At 37.7% G+C, this 23974-nt stretch overlaps 1 protein-coding gene across 1 annotated transcript in view; it reads left to right on the forward strand.

Moving 5' to 3' along the window:
* The window catches only part of LOC134534542 (MDS1 and EVI1 complex locus protein EVI1-A-like), a 149166-nt gene extending 127513 nt beyond the window's left edge, over positions 1-21653 (forward strand). Inside the window, exon 2 of the mRNA XM_063373025.1 lies at positions 10233-21653. Coding sequence (XP_063229095.1) covers positions 10269-11525 — 1257 coding nt within the window. The 5' untranslated portion in view covers positions 10233-10268 and the 3' untranslated portion in view covers positions 11526-21653. The remainder of the gene's footprint in view (positions 1-10232) is intronic.
* Positions 21654-23974: the final 2321 nt, after the last annotated feature.

Raw genomic sequence — 23974 nt, forward strand, 5'->3', positions numbered from 1 at the left:
CCTTTTTATTTGCAGCCGGATGGACATTGTTATTCAAACGACTGTTTACAGTGGGATTGTGCTCTGAGTGCCACATGCTGCGGCATGACCCGGGGAACAATTGCCCCGGGGGAGATTTATCGTCGCGTCGTGGAAACGCGTAGACAAACGTTTACTGCCGAAAGCGCGCGCGCGTGTCTATGATTCTTTACGTGAGCGTTACGGCTGTGCTTTATGGTGATTCTAGACGGGGTCGTAGGTCTGACGGCCGGTCTTTATGGGGGAGGTCTTCGTTGTTTTATTTCCGCCACGTTTGTGTATGGTTGGAGGAGGAGGAGGGGAGGGGATAAATTTATAGTCTTACCGTTTGGTAGTGTCTTTGAGAGTTCAATCCTCTGACCTGGACCGCTTGGTTCATATAACACGGACGCAAGACGTTAGGGAGTTTGCGTGTGCAATACTTGCCACACGTTCTTTCCGTATGATTCCTGTACCGGGGAAGGTTGACTTAAAATGTATTTTTCAGGTATACGCCACTGCTGGTTACACCGTAACCTATGTTATGCGCGAACATCAATAACGGACAAAAATATGACCACGCGAACACACAGAAAACGAGCCAATCCAGGAATATCGGCTGAAAACCGTAACATATGGTGTCTCTGCAGCACCGTTTCTTGCCATTCGCACACTTCACCAACTTGCGGAAGATGAGAAACCAAGGTACCCTCGTGCAGCAAGTGTCCTTGTGGCTGACACTTATGTGGATGACGTAGTGACTGGTGCAGATACACTGCAGGCAGCTGTACAATTGCAACAGGAACTAGTTGGTCTTCTCAAGTCTGGTGGCTTCAATCTCCGCAAGTTTGCCAGCAACAGTCCAGAGTTTCTTGCCCAACTGCCACCATCTCAACTACAACAACCTATTGCTCATTTGTTTGACAAAATTTGTCAAAATTTGAAATGCCTCGAGAGTACACGTAATTTCGTGGAAGGAGATCAGAAATACAATTTCACAGCATAATCGAGCACAGTGGACTGACGACTAAACAGAAACAACTTAGATTAATATTTGTCATGTTAATATATGAAATGAACATTAATTTTTTTTTTGTTATCGTGATATTTAACGTTAAATCCTTACTGAATTTGTGTTAACAACATTTGTTAGACAATTTTTATTTTTCCGATTCCTCCTAGCGAGTTCCTTTCAAGGCATTACAAACATCATACATCTACGGTACGGGTTAGCTCGGCAGTGCTGAGCTCTTCCGCTTACTTTGCTCCGTGGCGACCAATAGAAGCCGAATACTCGGCTGCAGATGTGGCCATATTTGTTCATGTATAAATAAATAAGTTTAAAAATCGTATCAAGTACAAAAACATTTAATGTTTTATCATCATTTTGGGGTTTATTTTAATTTTATATGTGAATTCCACCCGTGTATATATTTAAATTTAATCAATGTTTCGGAACCTTGAAATGCAATCTCATTACTTGCCATTTGTTACGTTTCCGTGAATCGTGGAAGCTGCAGACGCGATAGCAAAAAAGGTTTTCCATGAGATCCGTCTCCGTTTACGTGATCCATTTCCGTGCCGTTAAAGAACGTAAGAAACCGAATTCGGAGGGAATGCAGAGGTCCTCGTTGAGGGAACCTGCAGAGCTTCCAGTCGTACGTTTCTCAAACGTTACTACGTCCGCGCGCACGGACGTCATTAATAAAGCTTTCAGTGATGTCGAATTAAAAAGAAAAAGAGCAGACAGACGAGCGTTGGGAAAGACCGGCCACGAGGAAAATGGAGGGGGTAGGGGGAAGGGGTAGGGTTGCGAGGGAAATCATGCCTTTCCCGGGACACACGCCGGTAATTATAATGCGCGAGAGAGGCGCCCCGCTCTGTCACCCGCGACGCCAATTAAGCATGCAAATGAGGTTCTCGGACGAGATATTAATGGCTGGCTGCTTAGCAGGGGTACTCTGCGGGTTGCAAGAGCTCTCTCAGACCTACCCCCCCCCCCCCCTTCCCTCTTCGGCGCCACTAACCAAATTTGGGGAGGCGACCACACAACATCGGCCTGGGAGGCGTCTCTAGCGACCAGAGGAGGGACTTACGAGACATGCTCGGAGACAGGCGCGAAAGTTACGCTCTGAGTTGTTTTTTTTTTTGACGTGAATACGTCCTATGAATCGGAATGAAAACTTTAAAAGTTGAGTGTAACGTCAATAAGTCGGATTTTGAAAAGTTATATATGCATATATATATAATTAGGCTTATGATATTGGTATCTAAGATTGAAAAATTCCGACACCGTTTGAACGATCATCATGAAAGTTGGAACATCGAAGTTGAGAAGGTTTTATGCTATCCATTTTTTTCCCGTATCTTTCCACTAAATGACTTTATCTTTGAAAGAATTGTGCAATGGGTATGCATGACTTGATGTAAGCTTTTGGACATACGCCATTGCTAATCTATGCTTAGCATTGGCGTATGTCCAAAAGCTTACATTAAGCCACTAAATGACGCTGCAGCGCATCAACTTATATATACCGGACGACCGATCGCCATGGGTAAATTATTTATTATAAGAGAAAATCAAAAGTCCTAGACATACAAACAGTCAATGTGGGTCATTTCTGTATGTCCGTCACACGGTCATATAGAAAGGTTTGGCAACTTTTTATCTCTCTCCTTGGTGAGAACCGAAGGAAACAATTACTGTCTTATTATTTCGAAAAAAAAGTCCCATTCACCCTGTGTTCGTCCCGGGAAACGCCAGGTACTGCAGCTAGTAAAATATAAACCGGGCTTTGTATATTTGAGTTGTGCATATATATATATATATATATATATATATATAAACCTATCATCTAAATAGGTAGGTTTCGGGTTCACGCATGCAACATTATAAAAAAAATATTTCTTGTGAATTTACAGGTAGGTCACTTTGAGTAATAGGCAAGTTTCACCATACACGTAAACTCATGCAACACGATAATGATCGCAATCATTCGCGGCCGTTGTCTGAGTTGTCTGGACTACTTGTGGGCCACTTGTAGACCAACGTTTCGGACAAAATTTCAGTCGCTTTCATTGTGGTAACATTTTCTTGAACTTGAAACTCCTACCCTGATGAAAGCGACTGCAATGTTGAACGAAAAGTATTTTTTTGCACAGAAATTTTTTTTCTTTACGTTTACAAAAAAAATCTTTTGATAACCAGTTTCTAAAAAAAATGGTTGGTTGTACTACAATAAATATATTGTAACTTTGTACATCATATGGCTATGGCCATTTTGCATATATGAAATAGTTTTTTCGAGATAATACTGAGTACCTATATTTTACGAAAATTGGCGCATAAATTTACATTTCAATTTATGATACATTCAAACATTTTTTTAAACCATGGAAAATATAATTCAATAACTCGACTTTATTTTATTTTATTATGCTTATTAATGTGCGCAGTTAATACTGGACAGCTATTCATGACATTGTTTACAAATAACTTAACTATTGTAGGTACCTACTCGGACAACACAAAGAATAATGCCCAGGTAAGAATCTGAACCCAGTATTATTGCGAACACTATGTTTTAAGACTCTAGTTGTTTTCACGTAAATTTAGAATAGTACAAATATAAATAATTTTACATGAATATTTCTGTTGCATATACAAAAAAAAAATTGCAGTTTGAACACTTCACCTTTTGACGCGGCTAGGCTAGTAACCTCGCATGAACCACGCGTTCCGAAAACACCCGTTGGAGACGGTGTTGATGGATCTGCAGCCACCAGACATCTCTTGGAGGTAGCCTCGGGAGGGAGATGTGGATGAAGAGTCCTGGTTAGGGAAGGGGGGGGGGGGGCACTCCAAGAGTCCAACAGCTGGTCTTGTAAACGAGAGGGCCAGGTATCTGCATTCCGACCTTATGCACCTGTCGGTCGAAGGAAGTGAGCAGGGCATTAAGTTCACGGAGTAAACTGAAATGAGAAATAAAAAAGAGGAAGGAATTCGTCTTGGGAAGGGGGGGGAGGGGAGCGGGTGCTGAAGAAACAGCGAAGATGACAGAGGAATCTCCGACGACAGGGCTATTTCCTAGTTGCCACGGTCCTCAAACAGGACCCGCGGAAGATTGGTGGTTTGTGAAGGGGGAGGGGGGTTGGGTTTCAGGTGAAACAGCCCAAGGGGGAAGAGAGGCGTCGAAGAGGGGTAGGTAAGGGTTGGAGGGGGGGGGGGGGGGTTCCGTTGGGGACGGAAGAAGCATGCGTAACGGTCTGTAATTTTCTTCCCTGGGAGAGAGCGGAGGTCCCGAATTATCGATTCCCTTGGCACGTACGTGACCGAGAGAAAGGTTATTACCGTTCCTTTTTTTTTCACTCGGTCGAAGAAGAGGCGGACGCTAACTGGGGCCGTGGGCGCGAGAGCGTATCGTCACGTTAACAGCGCGGTTAAGGCGAGATAACTCCTTCTCCCTCTTCACCCCTCCTAACTCCTCCATCTCTCTCTTTTTCCGCGCGATCACTCTCGCTCGGGAGGCCGTCATCTTCGCGAAGACGAGCAACCTCGGCGTGAAGACCCGCGGAGGTGACTGCGTCGACCCCTCGGCGTGAAAACCCGCGGACGGGGGAACCAGAGGCCTCGCAGTTCCCTCGCGAGGACACACACACACACACACACACACACACACACACACACGGCGCGAGGGCGACAGATGGGAGATCCCGTCTCCACATTTCGTTTTCAGAAATTAAAACCACCCGGCACAAATCCCTCGAACGCACTCGACGGACTGGCGTCACGCACCTTCATCTACGCGCCACGCAATGTTGTGGTCACCGGTCAAAATCTCTATAGTCGACCCTATGCGCGACGAGAAGACCGCATGCTCTTGGAGGCTGTACCGCGCTGGAAGCACCAGCGAGCGTCGCACTTATCATCCCGCCTCACCGACACATAGATACTCCCCTGACGGCGGTACTTCTTATGAGTTGCCCCCGCTTACCTGCGGTGTGCAGAGTTCCAAAAGAGCATGTGCGAATCATAAAAACTGCTCAGGATGTTCACGAAAAGCATTCAGGAATGTGTTAATGTCAGAATGGTAGTGATGTTTCCGTATTTCATTGTTGATATTTTTTAGTAAAAAAAAAAAGTTTCCAGCCGGATGTTTCCAGAATAACATTAAGATACTTGAAAGCATTAGAGGAAGTTAAAGATTAAATGTGTTGTATGTTTTTTCACAGAAAATGATAACGAAAGTATTTAAGAAGTGAGCGTTCAGATAACGTTGAGTTAAAAAAAAAAAACCGCAACACTTGCCACTGTTGTGAAATGAATTTTAAAAAAATAATTTTGGGTAACACGTTACCAAAATATATTATAAACAATAATGTTGAATTCTGACTTATTTCAGCTCTTATGCTTCAGGTGTTTTAAATAATACAAATTTTATCATGAGATCATTATTATGTCTGTATGATGTAAAATGTCACGCAAGTTATTAGATATTAGCTGAGCACTGGCGTGACACTTAGTTTATAACGGATGACAAAAATTTGGGGAATTATAAAATGAAAAAAATGGTATCGTAGTAAGTTCACAAAGATTGCCCTTATACCATCTAACAATCTAACGCCGTGAGCTTCACTAATCCGACGGATAATGAAGGGAGGTTGCCAGACTTATATGACCGTGGTTAGGATAATGTTCCCATTCGCTCTAGCCGACGGACAGGAAACTCTCAAAGGCCCGCACAGTGGAAGAGCGGGTAAGAGAATTTCTCCAGGAAATCTCATTGTCCTTGCCCATTAAATTTCTGCCACTTCTCCCGTCATGAGCGCATTTATCACTCTTCAAGTCGGCCACCGGCGATGGAGCCGCTGCCTCCAGTGAGCTCAGACCATTAAGGCTCCATTCACGGCTTTCAAAGCCTCATCCGTCTAACGTTGAACTTGCCCGGTCAGGAAAACAAACTTAGGTTTCACATTTTTTTACTCTTCTTTGCCCTCACTATCTTTCATTACCGCTCTCGAGTAGGTACGTTCACTGCAATGACTATAGTGGTTTCATTCTCAGAAAGAAAAAGATCTTCTGTGTTTTTACAAAATATTTACCTTGGATACCAGTTGCCAAGAAATAGCTTTCAATGCTACAAGAACGATATTGTTAATTAATACAACACATAGATATGGTTATTATTTTTTTTTTTTGCATTTATGAAATACGTTTTTTTGAGTTAATCCCGAGTATTTCTTACAAAAATTGTTGCATAATTTTATATTTCATTTCATGTTTCATTCAAGCTTAATTTTTTATACCATGAAAAATATTATCGATTATTAAGTAATTTGACATTATTTTGTGTCATTGTGTTTACCTATTCATGTGCGCGGTAATACCTATTTCTGTTCCATTTACAAAAATAAATTTTGTCGGAACACGTCAGTTCTATTTGTTTGAGTGTACGAGAAAGTTTTCTTTATTATTTATCTACTATAAATAAACGTGACAAAATAATCAAACTTATGGTTAAAGGGGTGATGGATAAAACCTAGAAATATAAGTTATATAACCTAGAAATATAAGTTATATAGCTATAAAAAAAGCTTAGGAAATCGATGAATACTAGTATTTCTATCCACCCACACTTTAGCCAGGTTAACATGCAATTAATGACCACTAAATCACTGAATTTCATGACTGACTATTGATGTAGTTAATGAAAATACCTGTTTCATAAGTTTCCGTACGATTTGGGGAGGAGGGATGATAGATAACCTGTGGAAAGCCCCCACCATTTTGGTTTACTTCAAATATAATGTTACACTTGCAGTAGGTATATCTTCCATTCTGCATTTCACTGCAGAGGACATGGCTTCGAGCACTTGTTGACGACCAAATTTATGAACTAGTGTTTCGATTACAATAGTAGTTAAATAGTCATTTATTTTCTGTAAGAATTTGCAGTCTATAACATGTTAGTAATTTTAGCCAGTTGCAAAGTTAAAAAAAATTGGGATAGTAAGTATTTTCATGCCCCGTTACGTCATAAAATTTGGACGAATAACTCAAAATTGAAATTAATGCAAAAAATTATGAAAACCCAAGGTGCATAAGCCACTTAAATATTATTTTAGATTTTCTGGTTTTCAAAGGCCTGTATCACAAAGGTACAATTATTATTGTTATAAAAAATCATTAAAAAATGTAAACACCTATTGTAATTGTTACGAAGAGTCGTTTCACATAAGTTATTTAAAAAGTTGCCACTAACAAGTACAAGTTTCAATTATGTATGACGCGTGTTATTGATACACCTAGTTTAATTAACGCACCTGTAATAGTTATTTTTTATGACTCTAATTCATTTTTTTCTATAAGTTAATATGTAAATGTGATGAAAATGTAGATGTGACCAAGGGAGTAAATGATTCGTATACAACATGTGTCAGCTACAAGTTTGTCAGAATAAAAAAGTTTTTTTTTTGTTGTAAATTTGTGAAAATTTACATTTCGTTACAAGTTCGTGGGAAGAGTAATTTTGTGGCACACACGTAACTGGATATGTTTACAAGCACGTGAACTTACACTTTCTGTGAAATGGGACTCCAAGCTAAATAGTAATTTTTGTTTTGTAAATTAAATTAAAAAATGCATGTAAATTTACAGATATTTTTAAATATTTACATTTATATGAAAAATATATGTATCACTACGAAACAGTGTTCTTGACCTGGACATTTATGCTCTGTGTTGTCCCAGTACCTCCAATAGTTAAAGTTATTTGTGATCCGTTCCCTGAATAGCTTTCCAGCATTAACTGCGCACACCAATAAGCATTATAACAGAATACAGTCCACTTATTGAATTTTTACTGATCTTTTCGAGGGTTCAAAAAAATTATACTTAATTGAAACATCAATTAAAATATAACATTATACGCCAATTTTCGTAAGAAATAGTCGGTATTGTCTCTAAATCTAAAAAAAAAAAAAAAAAGTAAATCATGTGTTATGTGTTGTATAAAGTTATACCATATCTTTCTTGTAGTACAGCAAACTATTTCTTGGCAACTGGTTTTGTAAATATTGCACAAAGTTTTTATTTATTTTTTAATGTTTATATCGTTCGTCTCGTTCAAGCCCGAGCGCAGATTTCCTTTCGCGCCCTTGCCTGCACTTGGGGAGGGGAAAGTGTTGAAAAACGCCGCAATTAGCGCGGCTGTCGCAACAATGCAGAAGTGGCACGGATGTTGCTCCGGGGCGCGGTGTCCTTTTTTTTTTTTTTTTTTTTTTTTTACCAGGGTGTAATAAAATCGACCGTGCAGCCATTTCTTCCAGCTATTCCTCAGCTTTTCTCTCCTTTGGGTCTTTTATTTTTTTATTTTATTTTCGGGTCACTGACTTCTGCCCCCCATCCCCCCCCCCCTTTTTTCCCTTTCCTAAACAAACCGGTGGAAACACCCCCCCCCCCCCCAAACTCTGCTGCAGACACGCTTATCATAACGCCTGGCTTTCGATTCCCCAATTTCCCGTCCGGGGCCCGGCGGATGTGGCGTCACAGGATGTCCTCCCCGCGGGCCGCAGTCTGCAACGGCTGCCCCTCTCTCACGCGGCCAATCAAGTGTTGCGTCCCTGCTTCACTCGCGCCCAGTCACGTCAATAGAAAATAAACATGCAGTCGCTCTCGTAGCTTTCATCTGCAACAATCACAAATCACAATATTGAATTATTATTTTTTTTCCTTTAATCCTTTTCCGTTACTCCTTCTTGATTTGTTTAGTGATGACGTAGTTAATGCGGAAAAATATTGAAAGAAGCAAAAAGGGGGGGGGGGGGGAGGAAGTGATAAGTATACTACGGATGGGCCATAGGTTGGTGTGTCACTGTTTTGAGGGTGTGCAATAATGCTGACTAAGGCTATCGGACGTGTATCAGTATTATGGTACATGTAAAATTATAAAGCCTTTTGTACCCTGTGACATATAATAGCTAAGCAGGCATGGTGCACATACGTATCATTCTTTGACTGCCACGTAACTGAACAGTAACAATTATCCATTTTTCTAAAGAATAAGTGTTGTAAATACCTATTATGTTGGTATTTTGAATTTGAATTTACTAGATTTTCCACACACCATAATTAAGGCAATATTTTTTCATGTATGTTTATTTGGGCCTGGTGCTAAAACTTAAACTTTGAAGATTTATTTAAAAATAAATATACAATGTAAATATCATTATGTTATTTAATTTCCAGCTGTTAGATATGATTCCCAAAAATCTACTAGGTTTATTTTACAGGAAATGTAACACAAAAATGAGCAAGTATAAGAGTTATTTCAGTTTACATGTTATACTTTTCATTAGGATATATTATTTAATTCATAAATTAAAAAATATATTTTTTATTGATATACAATTACATGTAAAGTAATTTTTTGAATTTAAAAAAAATAAATGTACGTGAGCTTAGAATAAAGAAAACATTGCTTAATTAACAAAGATATAACATCACAGATAAAATAGCCAGTTACATGTTAATGGATTCAGTTTTGAAGATATGTTTCTTTAGGCGTGTTATAAAAAAAAATATGAGAGAGAAATTTAACGATGCGCTCGTACCATGCAACGAAATTTTCACAGGATCAAAAAAAAAAGTTACATACAAAAAAATTGTATATGTGCTCTTAAATCTTATACTTTACTGGTCCGTATCATTAAAAACATTTTTTTTGTGAATATTTGTGGTATAAATTGTGGATATACATTATTTCCAGTGTGTTTCAAGTGTATTTATATGAGTGAGGTTATGTTCCCGTATGTATTGTTATTTTCACTATAAATTATTACTTTATTATTTACTAAATAATAAAAATAATAATAAAAAAGGATAACCGTTCAGCATATTTATTGATTTTCATTACTAATAAAAATTTATATATAATCTTTTAGGACTAGAACAAAATATTTAATTTTACACAATTGGTCATCTTAAAATTGAATACGCACAAGTAATTTAATTTTTTTTTAATTTTATTGAATTTATAATTTATCAGCCGTATTTATACTAACACTCTAGTTATTTTATTATTTTTGTTCTTTTAATTTGTTGCATGCAAAATTAAAGTTAGTATCCTTATCATGACAGGTAGGCTAAGTGTAAGTTGCAAGGCGCGTGCGAAGGCACTTGTTTGGTGTGAGCGGGGAGCGGGGAGCGGTGCTGAGGCTCGGCGTGGCTGTTGCAGGGTGCGCAGCCGAGGCGGGCGCCGGCGGCCTGTCCGATGAGCGCGGTGGACTGGTACTGCCACTACCCGCGCATCGCGTCCCTGCCCCATGCGCCGCCGCTGTTCGCCGGCCTGGACATGCGCGAGAAGGACTCCAGCCCGCGCAAGATGCTGCTGTCGTCGGGCGGCCACAGCTCGCCCAAGCAGGCGGCCATGTGCCCGCTGTCGCTGTCGCTGTCCCAGCAGCCGCGCCGGCGCGACGAGCCTTTCGACCTGTCGCGGCACACGCCGGCGCCGCACATGTCCCCCGCGGGCCGCCCGCACGACGGCGACGACGACGACGACCCGCAGCCGCTCGACCTGCGGGTGGAGCACAAGAAGCTGTCGCTCGTCGTGATCCGGCGCCGCCTGGAGGACGAGAACAGGAACCTGATCCTGCGGTCGCCGTCGCCGCGCAAGGACGAGGCGCCTGCGGCCGGCGCCTACCCGGTGCTCTTCCCGCACCCCGCCATGCTGGAGGCGCTGTACGGCGGCGGCAAGGACCCGCCCCGGCTGGGCTACCCGGGCTTCGCGCAGCCGCCGCCCCGCGCCTACCCCTTCGGCCACCCCCCCGCCGCCTTCCGCGGCCACGCGCCGCCGCCCCCGCAGCAGCAGCAGCAGCCGGCCTCCGCCGCGCCCGGCAAGCTCAAGGACCGCTACAGCTGCAAGTTCTGCGGCAAGGTGTTCCCCCGGTCGGCCAACCTCACGCGCCACCTGCGCACGCACACGGGCGAGCAGCCCTACAAGTGCAAGTACTGCGAGCGCTCCTTCAGCATCTCGTCCAACCTGCAGAGGCACGTGCGCAACATACACAACAAGGAGAAGCCGTTCAAGTGCCCGCTGTGCGACCGCTGCTTCGGCCAGCAGACCAACCTGGACAGGCACCTGAAGAAGCACGAGGCTGACGGCCCGTCGATCCTGGACGACCGGGCGCCCCAGGCGCGGGCCCGCGCGCGCGCCGGAGAGGACTCCTACTTCGAGGAGATACGCTCGTTCATGGGCAAGGTGACGGCCGACGGGAGGCTTGTGCACCCGCTGGCGCACCACCACGCGAGGCAGCACCAGCCGGCGGGCTACCACTACGGCGCGCTGCCCCGCGCCTACCCGGAGGACGCCAAGGACACCTTCTCCTCCAGGTCCTCGTCCTCCTCGCTGGGCTCGTCGGCCGCCAAGGGCGAGCAGGAGCGGCCCCGCGGCAGCTCCTGGGCGGCCGCCACGCCCACCAGCGCCGAGGAAGACGACGAGGAGGAGCGAACGACGCCCTCGCCCACCTGAAGCAGGCCGTCTTGACCCTCCCAGACGTCGCTTTCATTCGCCGTCACAACTCGCATTACGTCCGCAGAACCATCCGTCCGAGTTTCGCACGCATCGCGGCTGAAGAGACAAGGATAAGAAAAGAAAAAAACAGGAAAAAAAAAATGACGTGGAAGAAGAAATCGAGAGCAGTGGTCCGTGTACGACCGAGGCGCCCCGAGTGTTCTTGCGGGCCGCGGCGAAAGTGCGAGCCCTGGAGCGTCTGGTGTCACCAAACTCGTTCTTGGTTTTTTTTTTCTCCCTCCCCGTGTCGCTCGCCTTGGCCGCGGGGCGCGCGCCGGTCGCGGAGAGGAGGGGGGGGGGGCCGACAGAAACTGGACTACTTCGGTCGACCAGGAACGAGACGAACAAGAAGAAAAAAAAAACGAAGAGCCAGAAGATATAATGCGGTCCGGAGGAGTTTCGCGGATACCGCCGCATTCATAAATAGCGATGATATACAGACACAGTGAACCGCTTTTGGTGCCGACGACGGAAAAGAGATTTCCAGGAAACTCGTTTATATATATTTTTATATTTCTTTCCTACTTTTTCTTTTTTTCTCTCTCCGAAACACGTGTATTCTTCCTCGCTTAGAGGCTACTCTTTCCTTCTGTCGCAATTCCTCTTTTAAGTGGCTGCATTATCGTTGTGCACTAACGTTCGCCAGCAGAGAACGTAAAAGAACGCCATACTTATATATATAAAAAATTGAACATTAATGTTGTTGACTGAAACTAATCTAAGAGCTCGAGATTCGCACTGAGCGCATTTCTCACTTTTGCTACTGAACCATGCGAGGGCTATACGTTACGATCACAAATCGCTGTTGCCTTTTTCAACTGTATACTTAACAACGAAGCCATGCTGAGTAAAATATGAGCCCTATTAATATTACTGATGACTCCTAACCTGAGGGCTGGTTTCACTTGGAGATTTATTTTTTAAAAAACTTGTTCTGTGGACCCTTACAACATGCCGATCATTTTATCCTAAATATTTCTAAACGGCGATACTGTTTTTAGACTTATTTAATTTAGAAACCAAAATAAAAAAAAATATTTTAGGTTGTTTTCATACAGTACAATAATCAATGGTTTTCCAGCTTGATGTTCAAACTTGGTGATTGTCATGTACATTCAAATATATGTTATATATTTTTTTTTATAAAATTTAACTTTTCGCTAATATAAGGGAAAATGCTTACATTATAATTCAAACATATTTATTTTTCATACATAGCAATTAAAATGTTTTGTTTTAAGAAGATGACCATAAAGAAAACAGTGAAATATTGGGAACGATAAACAGCAATAAATTAAATCGGTATTCTAAATACGCACCATGATACGTTAAATCTCTGAAAGAAAAAAAATATTTTACCAGCATGTTACGTTACATTTTTTTTCTTAGTTTTTGAAGTATTATAGTAATCATTAACTAAATGCAGATAATTTACACACATTTGGAAACAAGAAAGTACTTTTTATATATTTGTCAGTATGTATATTGATATATATATATATATTTCTAGATAAAATAAATGTTTACATGTTGGAAAAATCTATCAGGCCTATTTGTGAAATATGTTTACTTTGGAGTAATAATAAATTGGTGATTCTCCTTAACTTTCCCCCAATGCATGATTAAAATTTGCATTGCCAACGATTTAAATTAATAGAATGCAACCGTATATTTTATTATTTTATTATTATTATAATTATTAGCTTTCAAGTTTTCCTAGTGAAAAATTTTAACGTTAAAGTAATTCCACCGTGAAGTTTTTGCTGTCCGTTTAGTGTTTGTTATAAGTAAATAAAAACGCACATATTTAAAATAAACTATGTTTAAAATGATTTAATTTTTATTTTTTGGTCAGTAATTTGATCAAATTGAAACCGTAATTTTAAAATTTCAATGCACATATAAACATAAAATAAACCACGCTTTTTAATACAAAGGACTTCGGCGTAGCACATTGTAAAAATGTACAAGCTGAAGATTTTCACCTGCGTTTCCACTCGAAGAAGTGGAATTTTTAAGGCCCCCTTAAGAGCGTAACATTTATGAATGCACAGCCAGTATAAAATATTGAAAATATAATAACAAGATTGAGAAAAACAAGCTAAATAATAACAAAAAAACTTTTATTAAAACTGTTATTAATTCATTATTTTTAAATGTGGTTACTTATATTACAGCTGTAATACTGTTTTTTGAGGGCGACGGAAAGAAAAATTCTCTAAAAGTCGGGGCTGTGCACATAATAACTCAAGAAGAAATAAACACATACAATTTTTTCTGATACTTAATCTTATATTCGTTACCTAAAGCTAGTTTCAGGGTAATATGCTGTAGGCAAATTTTGGCCTTTTTAAGCAACCAGGTAAAAAGCTTAAATAAGAAAGCAGGTGCCTCTTCATCAGGAGAAACATTCCAAGAATCTCTTTTAGTATCAATTATTCGAAAAAGCACGAATAATACGTTTGTAATCTTATTCACGTTCTTACAGCCTGATTTTAATGAACAGGATGCAAATTTTAATTGATTCATTTCAGGTTAGCAACTGAAGATGACTTAGGTAATTATTATACTCTTCTTCTGTAAATGTATGTACCGAAGGTCTGTGTTTTGTTGAACCAATGATAATGATGATAAAATGTGTACTAAAAGTTGCTGATGAAATTTTCAAACGTTTCTTATACTTTTATTGGGAGGTATAATAACTTCAAATATATATCATTTTGTATTTACATATATAAAAAGTGTCAAATTTATTTTTTTTATATTTTTTTTTCAAAATTCTAGCCTATTTTTTACCTCCAGTCAGATTTGGCTTATTAACGAACTAAACGGTACGTGTTAAAATAAATAAAAATACATACATAAATGTAAACATTTACAAATTGATGATGGTTTTGGAATATAGGAACCCCGAAACGAAAAATTATGTTAACTGTTTACCAGAAATTGAAACTTTATAACTGCTGCATGAGTATTTCTTCTAAATGTACTTGAAAATCAAGAAGGAGTACTAACCATTCCCCTACTCACCCGAGTTTCCTTAAAACAGTTACAGAGTTTGTTTGGCTTTTGATGCTGGCCTAATCAACTGAGGCTCGCGAAAGTTGTGCGCAAAGTTTGTGAACCACCCGGTTTTGTAGACTTAGAGGAAATTAGGGGAAAGGACGAGTGATATGTGCGGGAGAGTTTGTACACCGCGAGGTGTACACATCCCATATCTCTGTTGAACTCGCCCCGAAACTGTTGCAAACAATGTGATTCCTGCGTTACTGGTTCCCGTTTTTTTTTCCTCCTTAACCAGAGCCGGAAACTTTCCAAAGAAAAAAAACTGGCCAACTGGGGAACTTTCTCTGGATTTTTTTCCCCTTCTTTTAATCACCTGCAGCCTTCGAATCCAGGTCTACTTCAATGTTGAAGATGCGGTTTAATTCTGACTTATCATTCACCTCCTTGCGTTGCACAGTAACTACTTTTTTTTTTCTTTTCTTGTTTTGCGTAATCCTTCGATTTACTTTAACGCCAAGGAAAAACTAGTGACATTAGTGTCAAACATTAAATAAAGAGAAAGCAAGGCTTCATATCACGTACCTGATAATGCTCCTGTAAAAAAATTCCAAACATTAAGTATGTCTATAGAAATGGTTTTAAGTGGAAATTTTACTGCTTAAGGAACTATTCAAATCCGCCAAAAGTTATTTCAAGGAAAATAAAAAATCTTTTTCATAAAATGAAAAATTCATATATTAAAACTTTACCAGATCAGTATTTTTAATGTAATAATGAATTGAAGAGTATTATCGTACTAAGAAATCCTAAATTATTAAAAATATAATTAGAAATAATGTGGATATCATTACAAAAACTGGTTGTTTTAAAATATCTTAAATGCTGTAACTGTAATACGACTATTTGTAATTACACATATAAAAAATGATTCAGTTTAAATAGGTTTTAACACATTTTGAAAAGCATTAATTGTGTGAGGTAACGTTTATACTTCATTCTCACAAAAATTAAATAAATAAATAAATAAAAATCCTGACGTTCACATCTGTCAGTGAACAGAACAAACAAATAATGCACTATTTAAAAAAAAATATATTTTTTTGCAATGTTCCCATTTGCAGTAGTAGGAAGACTAATTCCAATGACAATGGTGTGATGTGAGGAAGTTAAAAAAAACTTTTCTGAACAGAAGTAAAAAAAAAAGTTACTTGTGACCTCGTAGCCATTTAAGTTCCGTATATCTACCGCTGAAGCAGTTTACAACATCCAAAGCTCGAATCAGGAAATTAACTCCTATAACTACACTTGGCATCTTTCCAAAAGTTTTTTAATGCACTTGTATTAACTAACTCCAAAGTTTGTAAGCATCCTAAATTCCTTTGCATTGCAATGAAACAGTAAAAATACATTCCTGTCATTAAATGTCTTGGCGCTATAAAAAATGTGGATTCAAAAAGTTGTCCTTTAAGTACGATCATATCTTTACTAACCAAATCCCACTCATCTTAGTTAAAAATTTCCACAAGAATAATTGATTTTCTTTGCGGAACAAATGCTTTTTTGTGTGAGCTCTAAGGCGATAACACCATGAATGTTTCGTTTCACTTTATTGTTCCGTATAGCTTTCAGAAAATATATAAATGTTACCTGAGAGTTGTAAAATGTGACGCAAGTGACACGAAATTTTATTTAATGCTGTCAAAATAACTCTTCGTTAATCCCCGGCGACAAAATTTTGAACCAAAAAATAAATAAAATGTCAAGTGATTTTTGTTGTTCCAAAATATTTATGGGATAGACAGCTAAAAATAGCAACGAAGAGGAAATGAAATGAAAATAACACTGCGCGCGGTCCGCTGTGACGTAGCATCCTGTCAATCGAAACCACTGAGAGAGAATGTGTGAGCTATTAGTCTTGCAGCACTCGGCAGAGATGTGTAACGTGTAACATCGGTAACTTTCAAATTCACGTGTTCTCATGTTGCATGTAAACTTACAATACGAAACTCGGACATGAAATTTTGAAGATTTTTTTTTTTTTAAATAATGCCTGCCGATCGTGATAAATACAAGCAAATTGTGTTTTCAACTAAAATTCTGCGCGCGCCGGAACAGCTACGTCGACTATTTATAATGAAACGGCTCCGATAAAAGTTAAAAAAAAAAAAAAAAAAAACTTAAAAACATTACTAACCCCCGGCTTTGGATCTGATTTTCAACACGGACTTTTATTTTTTTTTTTTTAAATGAATGCCCATCTTTTTAAAATGCATTCAAAAGTTAATACCAACAATTTCCCTTTGGCTTTGCGAACTTTGGTTCCTAGCCATCCGCCACAGATGACATCACCGTGTGGTCACACGTTTCCGTTCCACGAGACTTCCCGTTCCGTTCACGGGAATATCTCCCGTCAAACGCCGCCGTGGGTCGAGAGCTAAGATGTTACACGTCAAAAAAAAATAAAAATTCCTCGCGAACCCCCTCGCGACGCTTCGAGGTCGGCAGCTTTCCCCCGGGGTGTTGTTTGTGTGTTGTTGGGTAAGTTTTGCGGAGTGTGGAAATTGGGGGGGGGGGGGGACAGGCCAAACTAGATCAGCCGCTGAGGACGGCCTGTCCGCTCGGAGGACAACGGCATCGCCGCGATGGGAAGCGACGTGCTAGGTCGACCGCGCCGCCTCATGCGTAGCTTCGTCCCGCCATCCGAAGGCCGCCCGGCCAAAACCTCGTTCAGAGCCTCCAGGTGTTCAAAGGGGTTGCAGGTATCCTTAATTATTTTCATTCCTATAATTTCACCTTTTCGGCTCATTACCTACTTGATAAAACTCTTTAACACTGACTGGCTGACAGGCGACGCATGCTCTAAATCGGTGGGGTCTAGAAACATGGAAAAAAAATTTCCAAAGGAGTTACTTATATAAAGTAGGTGAGAAATAAGAAATGAGTTTTGAAAATTCATCCCCTTCGGTGCTAAATTGGGGATGAAATTTCGTATGGAAGTTTGTCATTTTTTTGAAGCTAGAAATTTGAAAATCGGTGCTTAGGTTTCTGTTTATAAATAAAAAAATGTTTTTATCAGAGTTTTTGGTAATAATATATCATATAATTAGGATCAAATACGTTCTCATCAGACACATGGCTGGTTTGAAAAAAAAGTCATAAAAATAACTCTTTCCAATTGTTTTTAAGGTGTTTTATAAATTTAATATCCATTTTATTTTATACTTATTATAAACTTTAAGGAATGATTTTTATGCCAAACCTTGCTTGAACTAACAGCTCGTCACCGTGTTTAACACGATAAGAAATTAATCGTTTGTGTTAACCTTTAACACGTAACACTCATTTTTTTGTACATCATTTATAAATCAATAAAAATTTTGTATTTCACCGAAACCATGAAAAAAATCCTGTTTGTGGGATTCTAGAAAAAGTAATTTTTATTGATTTATAATTATATGGAAAAAATAAGTAATACAAGATAAAGGCTACATACAAACGATTAATTTAAAACCATTTCATGCTCTTGGTTCATGCTAGGGTTGACATATGAATTGGCCTTTAAGTTTTGAAATAATATAAAATAAATAATTATAAAATTTATAAATTTTATATAACAATAAAGAAAAGTTATACTTTTTTTTAATCAGTAAATATGAAACTGGAAGCAAAATAATTTAGGATACTACTCCCTTAACCACTGTTTACTAACTGCTTGGTATTTGTTTGAAGTATCTGATTACAACTGCCCATTTAGAACCATTGCACTTACCAATACAAGATTAGTTTTATGTTTTCCTCCTGAACATGCATTTCTGGACAGTGGAAAAGGCGTAAACCGGTGTTTTCACTTAAGTTTTTATAAATGAAAAATTCCAAACGCAGTGTTTTAAGTGGAAAGTGAGTGCATGGAGCCTTTATCTTTAATATTCCATCATAAAATTTCAAAAATTTCAAGGTTAAGGCGTGGAAGTCCCATAGAAGCGCGTTACCGGTGCGAAGACTGTACGCTTCGTGTTTCTTCGGCAGCACTCGGCAGTCGTCGGCCTGTATTTGTGTTGAAATGTTTTATCCCATTGCTCCTTCTGAACAATGTTTGCTGTCTAACACTAAATTATGGATACATTTTCTTTAAAAATTAGCGTTTAGTGATAGTTGGAGATATTACCCGATAACACATTTTTTCGCTCAGAAGTCCACTCGTTTCGTAGTATATTGTGTCTGATATTTTACAAATATTTACCGTACTGCATTACGTATTGTGGTACCAAATTTAAATACGTAGTAATGTGTGTTTAACGTCATATATTTTTACCATAAAAATTAAAAAATTTAATTGATTTATTTTTGATTGTCTTCAGTAAATGTATTTATTATTTTCATTTATCTCAAACGAATTATTTAAACTAAAACATATGAGCCTCCAAAGGACGCAAAAAAAAAATTAATTTTTCAAATCACGTAAAATAACATTTTTAGTGTTTTTTTTTATCAATTCAATTAAAATATTTTATCATCATTTTCATGACGTAAATTTCTAGTTAATAGTAAAGAATACTTTGCAATTTTTTTTAGAAGAAACGCTTTTAAAATTGTAGAAATATTAAAAATAATGTTTTTTTTTGTCGTTAAATGAATGCTTTCTCTTTGTATTCAACGTGTGTCTTTCAACGTTGAAAGGTCAACAATTACTATGTTTATGAATTTTCATTGTTTTCATCGTTCCCAATGACACAACGAAATGTAAAACATCGAAAAAGAAGTTTGGAATTACATTAATATGGCTTTTATACATTTCTGAAAGTGGCCGTTCATAGGTATTGATTTCATAATATATTTCTAGCACTGTATGAAAGAGGCTTGCTCACACAACTCCAAAGATTAGAGGAAACTCTTTACTTCAATAACTAATTGGTCCTATTACATTGTATTCTCTAAACTTTTAACTTATAATGAAGTTGTAAAACAAGGATTTATTAATTTAATGTATTTTTAAACCACATCTCATAAAATAAATCTAATCTCAGTATACTGTACATTTTATTTGAATGTTTTACCACATACGTGATTGGCATTGTAAGGGTTTACCAGATCATCCACAGTACGCCTACTTTAGTTTTTATGAAAACTGTTCATTCATGCTCAATCTAAGAACTTATAATGACATTTTATATTAAAAGATATGTCAATGTATAAATTTTTTTTTAAATAAATAACTGTGCACAAACATTTATTTCAATAGATAACATTCCAAAAGTTTGCTTCAACAAGAAAACTTTCTTATGTAATAATTTAAATCAAAACCAAACTGTTCTGAAAGTGTGAGTGATAAACTAAAAACATGATTAATCGTGAACCTACTATATGACTTTATAATAGACTGTTAACCGAGCATACGTTATTTCTTATATTTTTTTCGAAAATAAAATACTTCCATTTCTTTCTTATTAGATTTGTTGTATCGCTTAAATGACTTTTATTTTTGGAAAATTGTTGTGTCTGTTAGCAAATTAAGCAGTGCTTAGTAATGTAAACATGATGTGTTCCTATAAAACGCATTGGGTGCGATAAATAAAAAGTTACCTTCAACCGAGTGTTGAAATGATATAGCTGATTTTATACGAGAGAGAATAATATAACGCTAAAAATGTACGAATGTAAAGCAAAGAAAAGTTCTAAAATCAGGTGACTATGTTGCTAGCAAAAATGTACACAAAAACGAAATGAAAAAATGAAATATATCTAAAATTATTAATTCATTAAATAAAAATTTAACGCCCAATTCAGTAGCAGTCAATAGAAGATATTTGATATTATATATTACATCAAAATATTAGATCTAAAATTTATTTAACAATCAGTTCTACAAAACCAAACAAAAACAATTTTGTAGAAGTTCAGCTACTAAAACTAAAATTCTAATAGTTAATAAACCAGATGCTTTATCTGACAGCAATATTTCCAAAAATTTGTCAAGTACGCCTGATTTTCAGATCTTTTCTTCTAATGAGCAGAAATGTAAGGTGCTCAGAAAACGAATTGTACCGAAAAAAAAGAAGACAGAAAACTAGTTTGTATAATTTATAGTGTTGTATAATTTAAGTCTAATTGTACAAGTGATATATAAGTTCTTAATTTTACATAAATTTAAGAAATTTCAAAATCACTTAAATATACAAGACTATTAAACATTAAATTTTATTCTAAACACTGAGAACTATTATGAATCATGTATACTGTAATAGATATCCTAGAGCTTTACTTCACCCAGAAGTTTTTGCGAGTACTTTCAATCCATTAGTAAATGTAAATTTCATCTTTTGTGTCAGATACAAAAAAAAATTAAATAAATGTGCCTTTTATAAACTGCCTTAGTAAGAACTGTAAACAGATGTTAAATATATTATGGTGATATTCCTTCAAAGCAAGGATAATAGATATATATTTTTTTCAAGTACATGTTAAAAATTTAGTTTAACCATTGCCTTTTAAATTTTTATGTAAGTCAAATTCTTTCTGTTGGTCATTAACGCATAAGAAATATTTCCTTTTGACGGAGATTAGATTTGAATTAATTCTTAAAATGGAATAAGTACTTACTTTTACTTCGCTTTGTTCACAAAAACCGCAGAAAATGTGTTTTTGAAGTAATTAAATAACACCATTAGAATAAGTAATTATTTTGTGTTAATTAAATATACAAATGAAATGATATTTTAGATTTTAGTTTCATTCGTAGAGGTGATAAAGATATTAATTAAAATAAATTATGGTTACCATTGAGTCTCTCCTTTGTATATGTGAATTTAAGTGCTTAAAAAGCACTAGTCATATAATATGTTCAAAAATATCTTCTATGTATTAATAAAGTAGATATTGAAATTGCAGAAATTGACTCTTGTGTTTTTTAACTTATGTGCTAAATATTTTAAATGTTTATTTACATTTTGACTTTTAAAGTCACAAGTCACAAGAGAATGTCTATGTCTTGTACAATAAGTTTTTTTTTCAATATTAAAATAGTTTATCTCCTGTTGACTGTAAAGAAAACGTAATAAAACTCATTGCTGATTTACAAATGAATATCATTTCTTTTTATTTCAAGCAAGTAATATCCAGATATAGCTACGATAAATATGGCGGTCGGTAAGGTGTCTGATCGTCTGGTGACACCAGTGTGCTCTAGCGGTCGACAAGTGAAGCAAGATGGCAGAAGCAGTACCATAATCAACTTCATTCTTTGCGAGGGCCAGAATTCATCTTAAAACTAATCTGTAGGGCAGACAACAATGTAATAATATTACATTTGTAATGACGTTTTTTTTTATATGTCGTATACTGTACAGTAACCAATACAATTAATACGTGGTATGTCATGAAGGAAAGAAAAATCTTTATTTGAAACATAGTTTTAGTAAAAAAAAGAAATAAAGAAGCATTACCATGAGCATATATATAAGAAATATACATAAAAATAATTTGTTTTCTATATTTCTGTGAGAATACCATAGTTTCAAAGTATTTTATGCTCACAACTTACCCTATATACAGGCAAAAAAAAAATGGCTTGGATATGAGAGCACACCAAATTATACATTTTATTGAAAGATTCATTAAGCAGGCCATGCGAAAATATACGTATTTGTCCAGTGTGTTATCACTGCTCCAGCAGATGGAAAGAGAAGCCCATGTGATAGCACGTGATTGTTTAATTTTCACCAGAAAAATCTAGGTCCGCCGTGTGATCGTCAGTTTGTGAAAATCTCTGATGGTGTCCGCTATAGGTTACTAATGATCGTTAAATCAATATATTTTTCTTGATTACGAATACTTGTTTCATTTATGAATACACTGTTTTCATACAAACATATGAAGTGCAAGTCCATTAATCTTCGAGAACAAAATTTCAAATTACAAGAAAAAATCTGTGCCGAGATCGTCCATTGTTACACAAGGTAATTCGAATTTCGCGGGCGTTCTTCAGGCTGAGCCGCTAGGATCGTTGAAGTCGGGTGTCCCCAGGGTCCGCCATGTTAAAAGGCCTTAGTTTCCTATATTGTATTACTACACTATTTGATTTAATACTGGAGTCTACATTGCGATCTATTTTCTATTATTAATAACAGTACAAAATTAGATCCCGTAAATGTAGTCTAATTAATATATTAGCCTTTTAATAAAGCATACCAATAAAGTAGCTCATAAAATTTAACCAATAACAATATATTTTTTTTCAAATACATAAATTATAAACCTCAAATATGAATAAAATTTATAAATATCCTGCAGCTCATTAGTCTGAGACGGTCGGTAGCTTGCCACAAAAATTCTATAATTTCTCGATTCCGATAAAATGATCCAATACCTACACTTCCACATCATGGTGAATAGGTTTAACGCCCACTGCCGATAATCGTACTTCAAAACTTCACGATGTCTCTTTCAGCGCTAAAAATAATAAGCGCTATCTGTTACCGAAACATGTACTTACATGATTGCGTCCGAGTAGAGAGAGTATAAAAACACACAAGTGTCCTACCGCCATGTTCGGGACACAGGCACGGCAGGCACGAAGCTTTGCCTAGTAAGGACGTTAAACATGGAAAAACTTCACAAACCGTCGCACCTGTTTGTGGAGGAGGGGGTGGAGAACTGTAAGAGAAAACATCCCCATTCCCCCCAGCACCGTGCGGACGGATGGGCTCGAACCTACCTCCCGAATGCGAGCCGAACATTCCACAGCTTGATCAACCACGCTCAGCACTAAACACATTCTACAATCTCCAGGAATAAAGACTCGATGACCATAGATAACACATTATACAATCTCCAGGAATAAAGACTCGATGACCATAGATAACACATTATACAATCTCCAGGAATAAAGACTCGATGACCATAGATAACACATTATACAATCTCCAGGAATAAAGACTCGATGACCATAGATAACACATTATACAATCTCCAGGAATAAAGACTCGATGACCATAGATAACACATTATACAATCTCCAGGAATAACGACTCGATGACCATAGATAACACATTATACAATCTCCAGGAATAACGACTCGATGACCATAGATAACACATTATACAATCTCCAGGAATAAAGACTCGATGACCATAGATAACACATTATACAATCTCCAGGAATAACGACTCGATGACCATAGATCTTAGTAATTATGTGGGTGGGTATCGAACCCATGACCCATCGTAAACATGACTATGTGGCCGTGACGCGTTTGAGATCACGGTTCCTGACGACTTCATTTACAGTCGTTTAAAAGAATGAAATTATAAGTAAAGGACAACGCTTCTACATCATTTCTCTTTACTTGGAATGAATGACCCACACAGACTGGTAACCCTGTCGTCGTTTGGAAAACTAATCAGAAT

This window comes from Bacillus rossius, chromosome 7 (assembly GCF_032445375.1).
Source record: "Bacillus rossius redtenbacheri isolate Brsri chromosome 7, Brsri_v3, whole genome shotgun sequence".
NCBI classification, from domain to species: Eukaryota; Metazoa; Arthropoda; class Insecta; order Phasmatodea; family Bacillidae; genus Bacillus; species Bacillus rossius.